The sequence below is a fragment of the Tiliqua scincoides genome, chromosome 1 (assembly GCF_035046505.1).
Source record: "Tiliqua scincoides isolate rTilSci1 chromosome 1, rTilSci1.hap2, whole genome shotgun sequence".
Taxonomy (NCBI): Eukaryota; Metazoa; Chordata; class Lepidosauria; order Squamata; family Scincidae; genus Tiliqua; species Tiliqua scincoides.
Window position 1 is genome coordinate 83,939,494 of NC_089821.1, and position 16,832 is coordinate 83,956,325.

The 16,832-nt window shown below is 42.8% G+C and overlaps 1 protein-coding gene across 5 annotated transcripts in view; it reads right to left on the reverse strand.

Annotated features, from left to right (window-relative positions):
* Positions 1-16,832, reverse strand: part of DPP10 (dipeptidyl peptidase like 10) — a 250,981-nt gene that overhangs the window by 119,468 nt on the left and 114,681 nt on the right. Inside the window, exon 5 of one of the 5 annotated variants that reach the window (XM_066632898.1) lies at positions 9,509-9,519. The exons of the other annotated variants lie outside the window; for them this stretch is intronic. Within the exon in view, the coding sequence (XP_066488995.1) occupies positions 9,509-9,519 (11 nt within the window). The remainder of the gene's footprint in view (positions 1-9,508; positions 9,520-16,832) is intronic. 5 annotated transcript variants of the gene reach the window in all.

Below are 16,832 nucleotides of genomic sequence, written 5' to 3' on the forward strand. Positions count from 1 at the left end.
CAGCGGCTCCTCAGGAGAAGGGGCCTTTCATCCCCTTCCCCAGGTAAGCTGAGTAGCCCCGCAATGGGGCTACTCAATTCTATGTTGACCCAAGGGTCAGCATAGAATTTTGAGCCTCCATGTTGGGCCGGCGGCCCGAAACAGAGGCTCAGGATCCAATGGAATGAAGTTCCACTGGTCCCATCTTCATCCCACCCCACACTCTCCCCCCAGCATGCCTCCTCTCCCTGCCCTCCGCCCTCCGCCCTCCTCCCAGACTCCCCCTACACCCCCACCTACCTCTCCGCTGTTCGGTGGTCCACACAACCACCAAGCAGCAGAGAACTGGTGCTTGCCTAGTGCTAGCCCAGCGCTGGGATTACCAGTGCTCCACCAGTGCTAGGGTCTGCAAATGTGCCTTATAGCACATTTGCAACAGTGTACGCCAGTGTTGAGCCAGCACACACTTTATAGGATTGGGCCCTAAGGCTATTCATCCACATACCTGTGACCAATTGTCATTTCACTTCACCCCACTTTCAAAAAGTGAACTACTTTTTGATGAATTGATTTATAAATATTCTATAATAGTCTATATTATGTATTCTACACTATTCTATAAGATTCTATAAATATTCTATCCTATCCAACTTTCCAGCACTGATGCAGCTAGAAGGCTTCCAGGACTGCTCCTTCACTGCAGGATGCAGCACAAACCTTGTTGGCACAGAAGCAGAGGTGCTGGAAAGTTGGATAGGATTGGGACCCCCAAGTCCCTCACTGCCAGGAACATTCCTTAGGTTTCACTGGGTTGTTTTTTTTAATATGAGATTTTGCAAAGACATTACTGCAGCAGATGAGATCATAATACCAGTCAGAGAACATAAGTCCTTTCGTTGTGCCATCCATCTCAACTTCTGAAAGGAGAGAGTTAGTTCTTGGAAAAAACATTATTGGCAAACACATCCATAGTAGGTTACCATAGATACTCGCCTATATGGCGATAAATTTGTGGCCCAAACTCACAGGAGAATAGCCCCCTCGTCTTATCTCCGCAGTCACCCAGCGGACGGAGGGGGCGAGGGGGCCATTTGCATGGGCAGGGGCTTGGTAGGAGGATGGGCAGCTGCACCTCCCCCCAGCCTGCACCCTCCCTGTCACGCCTGGAACCCGGGAGGAGGCAGGGCATGGGGGTCAGCCTGCCCACTGGCGCTCCCCCACACCCTCTCAGAGCCCTCCGCGTGCACACCCCGCCACAACCCTGCAGCCCGCAGGGGCAGGGGACAGAGCAGGGGTGTCCTGGCTGCCGCCGCCACCGCCAGACCAACAGATCATCCTGTGCTGCTCATTCCCTGCCAGGTGCTCTCTGGCGCCTCCCTCACTGCTGGCTGTAGGGCAGCGCAGGTCATTCCCTGAGTGCTCCCTGCTCTCCATTGGTCCGGTGAGCAGCGGCAGTTGCCAGAACGCACCAGCCCCGCTCCCTTCCCCCACAGGCAGCGGGACTGTGGTGGGGAGTGCAGAAGGAGGGCTGTGAGAGGCGAAGGAGCATCGCTGGTAGGCTGCCCTCACATGCCCTGTCCCCTTAGGGGCTCCTCCGAGGCTCCAGGCGCAACTGGCCAGGTGCAGGCTGGGGGGAGGCACAGCTGCCCATCCTCCTACTAAGTCCCCCACCCACTCAAGTGCAAATGGCTCTCTCTGTCTGCCTGGGTGACTGCCCCGCATGCCCTGGCTCTTCCAGTTCCAGGAACAATGAGAGGAGCGGCTGGGTGTAGGCTAGCAGGAGGTGTAGTTGCCAGGAACGCCACAGAGGGTCTACTTCCAAGTAAATCAGGTGCAACTATGTGCAGCTACACCTGCACAGTCACTCCTTATTGCTTGTCTCTGCTGCAAACTGCATTGCACACTCCCAGTTGTGTGTTCTATGTTGTGTATTCTACATAGAGCCTTTGGGTTAAGGCACCAGGCACTTTAAAGGAGCATTTCATTAATGGTTCTACTGGTATGCTGTTTCCAGTGTACTTAGAGAACAATCCTAGGCTTGCCTACTCAGAAGTAAGTCCCATTAAAGTCAATGAGGCTTACTCCCAGGAAAGCGTGGATGGGATTGTGGCCTTACTCTGATAGTGTTTACAAATGGTTGTTAAGAGTACAATTTTAAAAATTAGTGAATAAAAATGTATCTTATGATCTATGAGATGGATCATAGTTTTTAAAAAATTAGAGACTATTTTTAATACTGTTTTTGCTATAGTATGTATACTGTTTTGCATAGTATGTATACATAGTATAGCAAAAACAGTATTAAAAATAGTGCATGTATGTATATATACATACTACGTATACAATGTATGTATAGATGTATACATACTATGTATGTATACTGTGTTTTTAATACTATGTTTTTAATAAATTAGTGACTGTACAGTTCTTAGGAAACAATTACTGGTAGGTTATTTTTCAGGATCTGGCTTGGGTAAAATGAGACAAAATTAGTCAGACTCAGACACCCCCCTAAGTTTAACCACTGACTTATCCAAGGGTCATATAAAATCCCATGATTTTTTAATCAAAGCCTACCCTCAACTTATCTGTGGGATTGACTTATAGGCGAGTATCTGCAGTATGTTTCAAATTATTCAGTTAAATATTTCTGAGCGTACTCTGCAGAATTGCCGATGGTGTCCACCACTCAAGTTTGGCTTTGATTTTGATGCTATAACACTTGAATTAAAATTGCCCAAAAGGTTAATCATTTTTTTCCCTGGGATTTCCAGTTTATTTAAGTTACTGAAGACAGTATGTTTGCATGGCAGGATATGAGTGTCATGAAGCTTGAATTATTAATAGGATTTGGTGGTGATAATTTCCAACATGTCTTTTGGAGATGAACTTGATACATATTAAAGGCTAAAAGACACTGCAATGGTACATTTATGTTGAAAGCCATAATATAAATGCATGGATACTTTCATTTCCATACACTAGCCAGAAAAATGCTTATCTTTACACCTCAGTTAGGAAAAAAAAAACAATGATGAACTCTTGAAAAATATAAAATAATGCAGTATTATGTTAGTCAGAATTTGCCTGGCTGTTAAGCATAAGTGCTGAAGTCGATTTTGATTATTACACCTGTCAATGAGACATTTAAGTCTTTTATTCCTTTCAAATGCTGACTATTGCTACACTTGCATAACTTGCATATCTATGGATGCTAAACCAAAGGATTGGTTTAAAACAGAATACTTCAAGATGAAGAAATGTTCTCAGTTACTTTACCAGCACATAGTTTCAGAATTTATCAGCCATTCAGATAGGGTTTCTTTTTCATTACAGGTATTAACTATTATAAACATGCTAAGGTTTTCATGGCTGGAATCCATATTGAACTATAAATAGTTTTTCAGGCTGGGTGCCAGGGTATAGCTTTCTTACCTAATGAGCCTAAACCAATCCTGAAAGGGGGGGGCTAACTATAGCCACACAGGCAGTCCAATCCTGAGCTGCCCACAGCGCCCAGGTTCAGCGGCTCCATGGCGAGCTCCTGTCGGATCCTGCGCCACCTGCGCTACCACGGGAGGCTCCTCGGGAGAAGGGGACATTCGTCCTCTTCCCTCAAGTAAGGGAAGCAGCCCCACAATGGGGCTACTCACTTTAGCAGTAACCTTTCAGTCGCTGCTAAAGTAAAGGCACTCGTGTAGGGTGAGCAGCCCTGCTCGAGTGCCTTGGATCCTACGGAGCTCGGCTCCGCAGATCCGCCTCTCCATGACACACCTCCCCCTCCCCGGAACGCCTCCCCCACGCTCCTGGCCACGCCCCCACCCCCCGTTCCACAGCCCAGAGGTCCAGGAGACTGCTGAGCTGCAGAACCCAGGTACCTGCTGCAGGCCAGCCCAGCGCTGGCCAGCGCTGGGCTAGCTCTGGCATAAAGCACGTTTGCGACTGTGGCTCTACAACTAAGTGAAAAACTGAAAACTAAAAATAACAGGAAAACTCAACTGTAAGGTACACAGTTTGCGACTGTGGCTCTAAAACTAAGTTAAAAACTGAAAACTAAAAATAACAGGTAAAACTCAACCTAAAAAGCTAAACACTAAAACCAAGCCAAAAACTCTTTAAAAATAAAAAAAATAAAAACCAAAACCACACTTGAAGTTAAAATAATTAAGGATTAAAATTGAAAACTAAACATCAATAGAAACTAGAACTAAAAAGACTGGAACAGGAAGCTAAAAACTGAAACCTGAAGTTTCACCCACAGCTTTGGTGAGCTTCCTCAGAGGCCACAGTTTTCCTCAGGCACTAGAACTTGGTGCTGTTCTTTTACAGATTGTAGCTGATTGCCCATTGAATTAAGGAACATTGTTGTCAGCTCTACCGGCTCCTTACTCTCTGAGTAACATTTTTCAGGGCTGGTAGCCATACATTATCAACTTTCTTTGTTTCTTCTTTCTTATTCAGATTGTTTTGATGCTTATATATTCCAACTGCTTCTCTATACATACGTGCATGGTAATGTATAATATTAGACAACAACTCAGTGTGTTCAAAATCCACTTTATGTCCTGTTGTCACTGAGTGTTCTGCAATTGCTGATTTTTCAATCTGTTTTAAGCGACTGTGTCTTTCATGTGCCTTGAGTTTGGTCTATATACTCTTTTTTCATAGTGCCAAAATATACGTTCCCACAGTAACATGGGAACCAATATACCCCTGTCTATAAACATGGATCTCTTTCTTTTGGTGGTCGCAGGATCTGCTGTAGCTTGACTGTTGGTTTGTAAGTTGTCCTGATATTTACCTTCTACAGCAGTCTTCCTATACAATCTGTGACATGTTTGATATAGGGGAGAAAGGCCCTGGCCTTTGCTGCTAGTGACTCCCCTTCTTTTTGAGATTAATTCCTTTGTCTTTGTCAGGAAGCTCTTTTAAACTCTTGCTTTGTGTAACCGTTAGCTTGTAAGGTTCGTTCCAAATGAAGCATTTCTTCACCTAGGTACTGTGGCTCTGGAATTTCCTTGGCTCTATCCATTAATGTTTTCATGACCCCCCTCTTCTGTCTTGGATGATGATTGGAAGCTTTATTTAAATACCTGTTTGTATACTTTCTGTATACTTTATGTCCCAACAAACCATCCTCCTTTTTAATAATCGAGACATCTAAAAAAGGCAATTGTCCCTCTTTTTCTTTTTCCATAGTGATTTTCTTTTTCCGAGTGGTGGTGCTTTGGTGTCCACCCAGCGGTAGCCCAGCACTGGCCAGACCTAGGCTACCACTGGCGCTTACCTGGAGGTAGAGCCCGCAAAGTGCCTTATGGCACGTTTGTGACAGTGCATGCCAGCGGTAAGCCGGCACGCACTGTTCAGGATTGAGTCTTAAGTTTCCCCCATCAGACAAAAATATGTAAGCAAAAAAGGCACCTTCTTCTAATGCACACTTCACATGAGCATGTTATTCTATTGTTATCCTCCACATGCATACAGACTGATTGCTTTATTACCCACTTCACAAAAGAATCCCACTGTGAGGTTAAAGAAGGTGATATGTAATTTTCAGATTCTGTCAGTATTGTCTGAGTGACATCCATTTTGTTTTTCTCCTTTTAAATATTTATTTCCACTTTGTGTCTTTCTACATTTCTCAAGTTCCCTGTTGCCTGATATCACTAAGTGCTATCATTCCCTGGTCTTTTTTTGACACTTATTTTCCTTTAATCTTCTTCGGAAGGTAAATAATTATTTTATCTTAAAGGAAGTTATATTTTAAGGATTTCTGGGAATTAACAGGAGGCTTATAAATTATATATAATCATCTTTAGTAGTAATAGTAGGTATCAGGGATGGGCAAATCCAGTACAACTTGACTCAAGTCGAGTCATGAGTCTCTGCCCCCTGCGACTCGAGTAGAAAATGAGTCCTAACGGGGGCACTTTCCAAGTCACCCACAGCGTTTCATGACACTAAGAGACTCGAGTCATGAGTAGTTCACTTTAAAAAATCAGCTGTGGGGAAAAATGTGGCTGCTTCCAGGGTGTGTGTGTGAGAAGGTTCTCTTTAAACACTCCCCTACTGTTCCATCCCATCTGTAAACAAGGTGGGAGAGGATGAGATGGACCACAAGAGAGCAGGGACAGAAGCAGCAAGAGGGAAGAGGATCATGTCAATCAGCTGCAAGGTTTACCAGGATGACCCAAAACTTTGCAGCTCTACTCAGAAGTAGTCCCACTGTGGCTGGTCATTCAATGGGGCTTCCTCCTCCCAAGTAACAACAGAGCCAAGCAGTTGGCAACCATTATCACTACGAACCACCTCCTCCCCTTCCCCCTCCCTGGGCTTCTCCAACCAATCCCAAGGCAAGAATTCTGTTGGGCTCCTGTCCTACCTCAGCCAAATAAAATATCAGACCACCCATCCTTCATCCAGCAATCATCAGTTCTTCCAGAGATGGGTAAGAGAGCCTGCTTCCACCTCCCTCCCCTTCCCTGGGCTTCTCCAGCCAATCGTAAAGCAAGAACCCCCTTGGGCTCCTCCTTCTTCCCTGCCTCAGTCAAAGAAAATATCAGATTCCCCATCCTTCGTCCAATGATCATTGGTTCTTTCAGAGATGGGCAAGACAGCCTGCTTCCACCTCCCTCCCCTGTCCTGGGCTTCTCCAGCTAATCCCAAGGCAAGAACCCCCTTGGACTCCTCCTCCTGTTTTATCTCAGCCAAAGAAAATATAAAGACTGTTTCTAACAATGGTATCATGAAATAATTTGTGTACAATGGATTCAATATAGCAAATGCTAATTCCTACTCAGATGCATTCAAACTAGCACACAACAAAAAGGCAAATAAGAAGAAGAAGAAGAAGAAAAAGTTCAGCTTAATAGAGAGCCTGGAAGCATTTCCCCCCCAGTATCAACCATTCTACTTACACTGAAATTCAAATGAGCAAATGACATTTATCCGCTGATAGATTATTAATCAAACGGAAATATTCAACTGAAGTTTCTCATTATAATTAAACTTTCACTTTGCATAATATGCCATTTACTCCATATCTGCAGTTGCAATCACAGCTACATAAAGGAAATGTCAACTTCAAAGCTAACATTGCATTCATATTATATATTCTGCTTCCATGAATTATCATTAAGTGTTGCTGACACTTAAAATAAGGTGCATTGGATGAATTACATTTTTGATTGCATCCAATGTACATTATCCCCATCCATCCAAGATGGTATCATTATCTATGACCTTTTAGACATTCAAATTAAAAATAACATACACTTATCAAGCAGGTGGTATCTGTCTGAAGCTAACACATAATAAAAAGACCCAAACATGAACATATCGTATGTTATTTTCCATAGGCCTATGTTACTAAGCAAGGGAAATGTGAAATCAGTGAGGTACATCTTGACTCGTTTATCGTGAATGCAAATGGAATTAATTCTGATAAAATTAATAGAACTACTTTAAAATAAAGGGCTTAAAGAATTAGACATAAAAGTGAGTATACAAATTGTGAGAAGTTTTATGCGTTGACGCACGTGTTAGCAGAAATGATCAACGCCAACAAAGAGTAGAGCTGATATGGGAAATAACAACACAGTAACCACATAGGTCACATACCACTGCAGCTAACATACATACTGAGTCTAATTATACATTCTACACATGATGCAAGCGATATTACAACAGTTTACGGCCCAATCCTATTCATGATTGGGTTGTGGGGGGTGGTGGTGGTGGTGGTGGAAGCATTTATAACAGTGGAACACATTTATGACAGTGGAACACAGTTCTGCTATTGTAAAATGGTTTTTGGCACTGCCAGCAATTTTAGGAGTGCTGTTGGAAACAGTAACAGTACAGGAAGCCCACTGCTAGATCAAGCAACTGCAACAGGGGCGAGGGTGGGTGGATCAGGTCCAGGAGGGGGCAGAATCGGTGACAGTGACACATACCATAGCCGCCCTTGGTCCCTTTTTGGGAGAAGGGCGGGATAAAAATAAAGTTTTATTATTATTATTATTATTATTATTATTATTATTATTATTATTATTATTATTATTATTATTATTATTACCATATCCCATCCCAGTGTTTCTCAACCAGTGGTACTCGTACCACCGGTGGTACTTGAGGTGGTGTCTGGTAGTATGCATGGGACCTCCATCGTGCGGCAGCAAGACCAGCAATGCAATGCGACAAGCAGCAGTAGGAGGCTAGGCTCAGCAGGCAGAGCTCCAGTGTGCACTTTTTGCAAGCTCAAAAAAGCCCTCCCATCCACCCTGAGCCTATGACTGGTGCTTTTTGGGTTGCGTGGCTTCCTAATCCAGAAGTAACTGTCAATGATGCCATCACCAGTTGTTTCTGGTAGTACTTCCAATAGGTGGACCATGTGAAGTAGTACAACACAGGGCAAACATTAAGAACTGCTGTCCCATCCCCCTTCCCAGGCCCAATTCACCAATATAGGTGCATGTGGACTTATACATGGAATTATCCAGCAAAAAGTTAAAGATTACTATTCCTATTCAATATTCACTTACCAGTGGTACTTCTTTTACATGCATTTGTTTTTCACATGTTAGAATGTGAACTCCTCAAGCAAATGAAAAAAAATTTAATTCCCTGTGGGCCAAAATGCACATCACAACAGCAGAGCATTACATCGAACAAAAGAACGTTCCACAGTAGCCAAATAGATTAATGTTAATGTTAATTATTTTATTTTATGTTACTTATTTTTATACCTATTGTAAGCTAAGTTGGTTATTAAGAGAAAGGTGGGAACCTTCACAACATGAATTTAAAATTCATTAAAATAAAATATTAATTTCTCTCTCTTACACACACACACACACACACACACACACACGCAAGATCTAACCATGCAGTCAAAATGATCATATCAACAAGAAAAAAAAAGAAAAATATAGGCCTTCTAATGACTATTCAACCTCTTTCAAAAAAAAAAAAAAAAAAAAACTGAAGGGAGGGAGAATCTTCTGCAGGGTGGTATTTCACAAGGAAGGGTCATCACCAATGCATCACCTGCACAACCCCATAAGTTCTGCAGAGGGTACACAATAGCACCTCCGCAAACAATTTCAATGTATGAATAGACTCATGTGAGGGGAGGGCAGTCCTTCAGGTGCATAAGTCCTGAGCCATTTTGAGCTTTAAAGATCACAATCAGTACCTTCAATTGTGTCCAGAAGCAAACTATGAGAAACTATGATTTCAGGTTAAAGACTAAGACATTCAGCACTCTTTTCTAAGAGTGTCTGTACCACAGTGCTGCCGGGATCGGAAACAATTCAGACAACCTTTTCCCCATTTGACTCAAATCACTTTAAAAAGGTACAGTAATAACTGCATGTGAAATTCTTAACTAAAATTATATGTTTCTCTGTATTTCTCCATGGGATAAAGACTCTCACAGCATGCACAGAGCAAATCTCTCTTTCCTTTATTTTAGCATGTAAGCAAAATAAACACTCTTTATATACAGAGAAACCATGAAACCATACACTGCTTTTTTTGCTACTTTTATTCACAGCAGCTTACTCAGATTTCCCACCACACAGTCAAAATAAACCCTTCATGGTAGCAATAATATCCATATCAAACACTTTAAATAATTTCCCAGGGTATATATCAATAGGCAAGATGGATTCTAATCAATACAAATGCTTACCCCCTGCCCCTCGTTCTCTTTTGTATCCTGGCGTTACATTTTTTAAAAAATATTTTGAATTCTATTCCAATGTCATATTTTTAGATTAGATTTGTTTCAAAGTGCAGTGGGTAAAATGGGGAAATATGAACTTATTGGTGAATTCCCCTTCTCTGTGTTCCTGAGGTGGCTGAGTCTTTGACTGCTAGAAACTTTTTCTAAACCAGTGGTTCCCAAACTCCAATGGAAAAGTTGGGAAGCACTTAAGTGTTTGCGGAGGCAGTGCAATGGCAGCAATGTGCTCCCCAAGACTGCGCCGCTGCCATGGGTAAAAAGGGTTTTTTTAACTTGCAGATGTCTGTGCTGGCCTACAAGGGTGCGGGGAGCCCCACAGGCACCTCAGCAGGGCTCCCCAAGCCTCTGGTTCAGTAAAAATAACAATCAAAAACCACTTCCAGTTTTCAATTGTGAAACAAAGTGGTTTCCAATTGTTATTTTTACTGAATCGGAGACTTGGGGAGCCCTGCAGAGGCACCTGTGGGATTCCCCACACCCCCTAGAGGCAGCACAAACACCTGTAAGTAAAAACACTCCCCCCCTTTGACCCCAGCAGCAGTATGATCCTGGGTATTGCATTGCTGCCCTTGCTCTGCCCCGCCCCATAAGGGACTAGAGAGCAGTGCTTCCCTGGCTGGTGGGTTGTAACCCACCAGTTTGGGAACCACTGTTCACAGGTATGGTCATGTGCAGATTAACACCAATCGAAGGAGCTTCCCCTGATCTCCAGACTGGATTGACAACTTGGAAATCCCCTAATGAAGCAATATACACAATTACCTAACTGTAATTACAGAGAAAACGTATTATTTAATTATTTATTTTATTTTTCACATTTTTATAATCATAGGATTCAAATTACCTATCCATGAAACCATGTCAGTGACCCAAAACCACAAAGAGGAAGAACTCTTCACCATCTTCTAAAGAGTTTCTGTCAAAGGCAATGTCAACTGAGGCAAAAGGCCAATACAGGTTGAGACTAATTATTCCTGTGGGTTTCAAGCACTCAGGATGGCAAAAAAACACACTATAGCAAATCAAGTTGAAAAACAAAGTTTCTTTGCTCCAGTGATTTAAACAACAGCCTTGCTGACATTTGTGATGTTAAGATAGAGTCATTAAGAAGACAATCCAACAATCAGTCTCTCTCAAGGTGCTTAGAAATGCTTCACTCTGACCCCTTCCTTCACCAATGCAAAGTATCTTTCTTTCTTGCTCAGGGGGAAGGGAGGAGTTGCTGGAGAGAAGGATTGTCAGCCAGCTGCCCCCCCCCCCCCCCGCATTAAGGAGGCTATTGTTAAAGGACTGTTCAGTTTTTTAAACTGATTTTAAAGGGGTGCATTTTTCCCCTTCTCCAGGGATCAGCACATTCCTTCTCATTTACAGGGGCCATTTGTGTTGAGTCAAATCTGTGTATAAAAAATCAGTGTATAAATAGGCTGGACCAGTATGATAATGCCTAATGAAGTTGTGGACTGATCACGTTGCTGTTTTGCCAACAATTCCAAGATGCAGATAGCGGCTGTAGGACAGAGCAGTAGTTGCTCTCTGTAAAAAGGTGCCATAATGCTCAAGGAATCTAACAAAATCCTGGAGCATATAGTCTTCCCTAATACTATCTCTCAACCATTTAGAAAAGGTAGCCTGGACACAATATTTCCCATATTCTCTTGTTTCTAATCATTGACAGATAAAACCCAAGGGCTCTGTGGATATCTAGATGTGCCAATCCCTTTCTGTAGGATTTGAAGCATCACTGCAAAGAAAAGGCAAAATAATATCCTAAGTGGTGGAAACTTGAATTTTGTCAAGGTATAAAGTTTAGCTGGGTCAGTCCTAAGCATGACTTTGTTCTCATACAAGATGCACAACTTTCTGTTCACTAGTAAGACACTGAGCTCCAACACCCTTCAAGCAGAAGTGATACCCACTAAAAAGGATGCTTTGAGGGTTAGCATCCAGATGGAACATATGGTCATAGGTTCAAGGAGATGCCTTTTCAGGATCTTGAGGACTGTTAAGATACATCCCAGGAAGGGAGCATGAACTGTTGATGGATTCAAGAAGACTGACCCTTCAAAAATCCCAGATATGCACACGAGTGGATAGAGCCCAGTCCTTCATCTGGTCTAGCAAAGGGCTGAAATCTGATGTTTAAACAGGGTGGTGCTTAGGCTAGGACATCCTGAAGGAACTTCGGAAGATGCTGGTTACCCAGAGAGTTATACCGGACTGGTTTAGTCTAGCACTAGGAGGTCATATTGCCTTGTCATGAGACTTCAACAGCCAGGTCATATTGCCCACTCGGTTGACGAAAGAGTAAAGTCTTAGGTCCAAATCCTAACCAACTTTCCAGCACTAGCATAGCTGAACCAGTGGGACATGTGAAGCATTCTGCATGTTGAGTGGCACTCATGGAGGCCTCCTCAAAGTTAGGGAATGTTTGTTCCCTTACCTCGGAGCTGCATTACTTGTCTGCATTACTTATGTCGGTGCTGGAAAGTGGATTAGGATTGCACCCTTAGTGACTGCCTCTGAGTAGCCTAAGGCTGAGATATTGTTGCTCAACCTCCACACTCTAAAATGTAACATCTCTGGTTAGTGAAGAACTGGTTGCTACACCCTCTTTTCAGAGAAGTTGCCAAGGAGGTTGCAATGTCATTTTATTCACCAACGCCTGGGCCAATGTGGTGTGATGAGGACCACTTCAGGTAGAAGAAAGGAGAGAAATATAGCATTAATCAGGTCAAGGCTCAGTCTGTGCATCCACTTCATAGAACTGATCTAGAATGCACTCTCAAGCTTCTGTGAGAAGAATCTCTCAATTTGGTGGGTCCTGAATGATGCAAACAGATCCAAGAGCATTGCCCCAAAGTGTTTGTGGACAAATCAGAGTACTGCTGGTTTCATCTACCACTCTGATTAATCCAATGTCTGCCAGCTGAGCCTGAGATTCTGGTTTTTATGGAGTTCTGCTTTTATGGAGATTTCAAGAGATTCTTTATCTCCTTGTGAAATGACAGCAACTTTGTTCCCCCTGCCTGTTCATATATGAACGCTTAGTATTTCCTGCAGATAGTGGGATGCTGGAATGAAAGCAGGGATTTTAGCACCTATGCATGGAAGGAGTCTCAAGATATCATACCTTGGCAAGACCCTGCAAGATAACTGTGACTTTGTGACTGGATGGCAGTAATGGAAGATGCCCCCCCCCCCCGGCGGGAGAGGAAAGTACCCCAACTCAATGTCACTCACCTTGCAGAGATACATTTCTAGAAGTCATGTTCTCCCCTTTCCTTCCCTTCACCTTCCCCTATGAATACCCTCCAGAAAGCACTTAGAAAATTTTAGGGGTCTAACACTAATACCACTAACATGAAATTATCTGAATGGCAGCACAGTTGTCACTATGGCAACTTTTATCTTCAATATTTGTATTAAAATGTGCTTTTCATTCCAATTCTATCCTATACTGCAAACCATGTTGTGACAAAGGAAGGCATTACTACTGTTGCAAAATGGCAGCGGACAGCGCGCAGTGGCAGTGCTCCACCTCCACTGCCAGACCCCACCATGCCTATCTGAGAAGGTAAGGATGTGGTGGGGGCAGGGCATAGTTAGAGGGGTGCAAAACGCTACGTATTTCATAGTACCTGACTGTGCCATGGAAGTGCCCCTCCCACTCACTGCTAGAGCTAGTCAGGGTGGTGGAAAAAATGTTGTTTTCAATGGCCTGACTGGCTCATGTGGCAAGGGGGGGGCAGCTTACACAGCATGGGTGCCATGAAATATTTAGCAGTTTGCAACCCTCTAACTATGCTGCTGGGGTGGGGGTACGCAGGAACAGAGCAAAATTGGGTGGGAAGGGGGAGAAATGGGCTGGGACACCGTGGGAGAGGACGGATCCAGCAGCAATGGTGCATGCTGGATCTTACCCGTTTTACAAGCATCCCCCCTCTGTCTCCCTGAGCACGCACCAGCCACAGAGCTGGTGCAGGTCCAAGGAAACTCATTGCAGAGTGGGAAGCTTACAGAGGGGTAAAGATAATTCCCCTTTTCATCCAAAGCCTCCTGAGCTAACCCCCCGCCCCGAGAACTGTGTGCTCATTTTTGGCCCGGTTGCATCAAAGGGGAGGGGGTAGGACTGGGCTCTTTATGAAGAATACTTACCCATCCATTATTATATTCTGGAAATATTATAAACAAAACAAAATGATTCTTACTCTTGTGTTTGCATGTATTGCATGTATATTTGTGACTGATTGCATTTTTGGAGGGAAATGTGTTTTGAAAGAACAGTATATTTGAAGATTTGTTTTCTCTTCAGATTTCTAAATCCCGAAGGTCGCACTGCATCCTGAATGACCTACTTGAGCTGCATAGCCCTGGTATCACTAATGGCACATTGATGGGGAAAATCAGCACTATGTATCATGGATTGACAGCATTATCTAGATTATAGGCAATTCTATAGATTCAGTTTGTGGAGCCAATGCTCTTTGATGTGTACAGGATCCAAGCTGACTTGATTCTGCAATGCTGTTTTAGTTTAATATTTCTTTATATTATTCCTATATGCCTTTTCTGTCAAGTTGTTCTTGCGCGTCTTACCTTGACAATAGTTAGCTCTAACAATGAAGGTGGAAAAAGCTTCACTTCTGGACCTCTGCTAATTTTTTTTTAAGCTGGCAGGATTCCCAAAGGGGAGATAATTATGAGCAAGGACATGATAAATTATGCTTCCTAATCATTATAGTATACAGGAATATGTTATTTTCAGGATTTTGCTCTTTTTAAGTCACTGCCACTAACAGTTCTGTGGGTTGAATATAAATAGAAGGAAATACCATTAACTTAATGCTAGCAAACATTCTTCATATAAAAACTTAGGGAATTTTAGAACATAATGATACTGTATCTTAAGACACATCATATTTAAAGAGAGGATCCACCAATGAGATGTTTAACCAATCTTTATCATGTTTATTAACAACTAAACTCCTCTGATTTCAATTACATTTACAAACAAATGCAAACATTTATTTACAAAGAGAAAAATATTACATAAAAATGACTGCTACAGTCCTCTGCTGACTGTCGCCATCTCCTTCTTTATGAATTAATGTTTAATGAAATTGTAACCCATACTTTTTTATATATGTGACTGCTTGCCTGAAATCACTTGTTTCCAAATTTTATATTTAACTTTAAGGTTTCTTAAACCTCAGAAGCAATAGTTCCTACTTCATTACTTTTTTTATTCAGATAACTTTCCCAGAGAGCCCAAGCCTATGGGCTCATAGTGCTGGTGGAACTCCTATTCCACCATTGCTACCTGCCTTACAGAAGTCATGAAAGCACTTTTTGCAGTGCACAGACTCAGGTACTGCTGGAGCACTGGTGGGAAGGCCAAAGCATTCCTGCGTACACCGGGGCAGTGGAGAAGAGACTGCTAATGAAAGTAAGGCAATGGGAAAGACAGGATAGGGTCAGAGGAGACAGAACAGGGCTGGGGAGGGCAGAATGAGATAACAATGGAGGTGGGGGAGGGCAGAACAGGAAGGTGACAGGGTGGGGAAGGGCAGTTTGGGTCTGTGAAGGTGGCAAATTTGACAGTTTTGTGTGCTGTCAGTGGCTGAAGTATCTTGCTCTGTTGCAATCCTGTAGAACTGGGCTGTGAATTCATTAAGCTCATGAGTATATGTGCATTTCTGAGTATATGTGCATTGGGATTGCACTGTAACATTTATTTCTTGAAGCACCACAAGTTATCAATGGATCAGCAACTCTGAGCACTGAATGGATGCCCAGGAAATTCACTATGAGATCCTGGATATAATGCTTTCGTATGGTGCTGCTGATGATTTGTAACTTGTATGAAAACCATAAATACAGGCTGATTGATTCAGGCTGGCCTTGTTGTATCTCTGCCTTCCAAATGCAATGAACCAACACAAAATAAAGCTAATGGATATTTTGAATGAATCAGGAGTATGAGAATAGAATAAGCTCATGTTGTAGAAGTAGAACAGAAAGCTTCAAACACTGCTTAGTAATAACTATTGCTTCCTCTTCTATGCTATGTTCTTCCATAAAAAAATAAAGTAACTAATAGCCCAATCCGAAGCTGGCTACCATCAGCAGAACTGAGTGCGTACACTGTCGCAAATGTGCTGTAAGGCACACTGCAGCAGTGCGGAGGATCCTAGCGCTGGTGGAAAGACCTGCACCGTGCCAGTCAGAGACCTGCCAGTGCCAGTCAGAGGCCAGCATTCACAGGGACAGGTAGACACTCCATGGGCCAGTAGGGGAAGGGTGGGACGGAGGTGTGGAGGGAGTGTAATGGGATGTATCCCATCTCCCCTCCGAGACCTGAGTACCTGACACAATGCTTTTCGGACATGTGCCAGTAATTTTGCTGGCACAAGCCCTAGTAGCCCCACAGCAGTGTCTTGTGCCTAACCTTCCCTTGGGGAGCGCTCCAGCAGCCACAATGGATGCAGCGGAGGCTGCACTGGCACCATTGCATAGCAGTGCGGGACTTGATTAGGACTAGGCTGTAAGTTCTAACTCCAAAAATCTAGAAGTCTTAGAATTAATACATAAATCAAAACTCTGGTTGAGAATGTGATTACTATGACAAGCTTGTCATTCACAAAGCTTTAATTAAGACTGTATGAACATTTGCAATATAATACTTTCTTTGAGAAGCTTATTATGTCTTCCAGTACATTCCTTTGAGACCATAACCTGGCAGCTAGAGGGAAATTTTATTCTTTTATTTATTGATCTGACAGGTAAAAATCAATACAAAAAATATTTTCCTTTGCAGTACAATAAAAATTTTTTACAACTGAATACTATGTAAACAGGAGCAGAAAGAAGAAGGCGGTGTCCTATTCAGCATACTGGGAAGTTAGACTGAGGGGCTTCAGTAACACCAATACATTGGAAACCACCTGTAACTTAAAAAAGAGTTATAGAGAAAAGTTATACAATTCAGCAATTTGCTAACACTTTGCTCTATTTGCTAATGGTACAAAAAGGTCCCTAGAGACAAATATATGAAGAAGCAGGAGGCAATTTTAATCTTGGTAAGATGTCTAAATGACATCTCCAT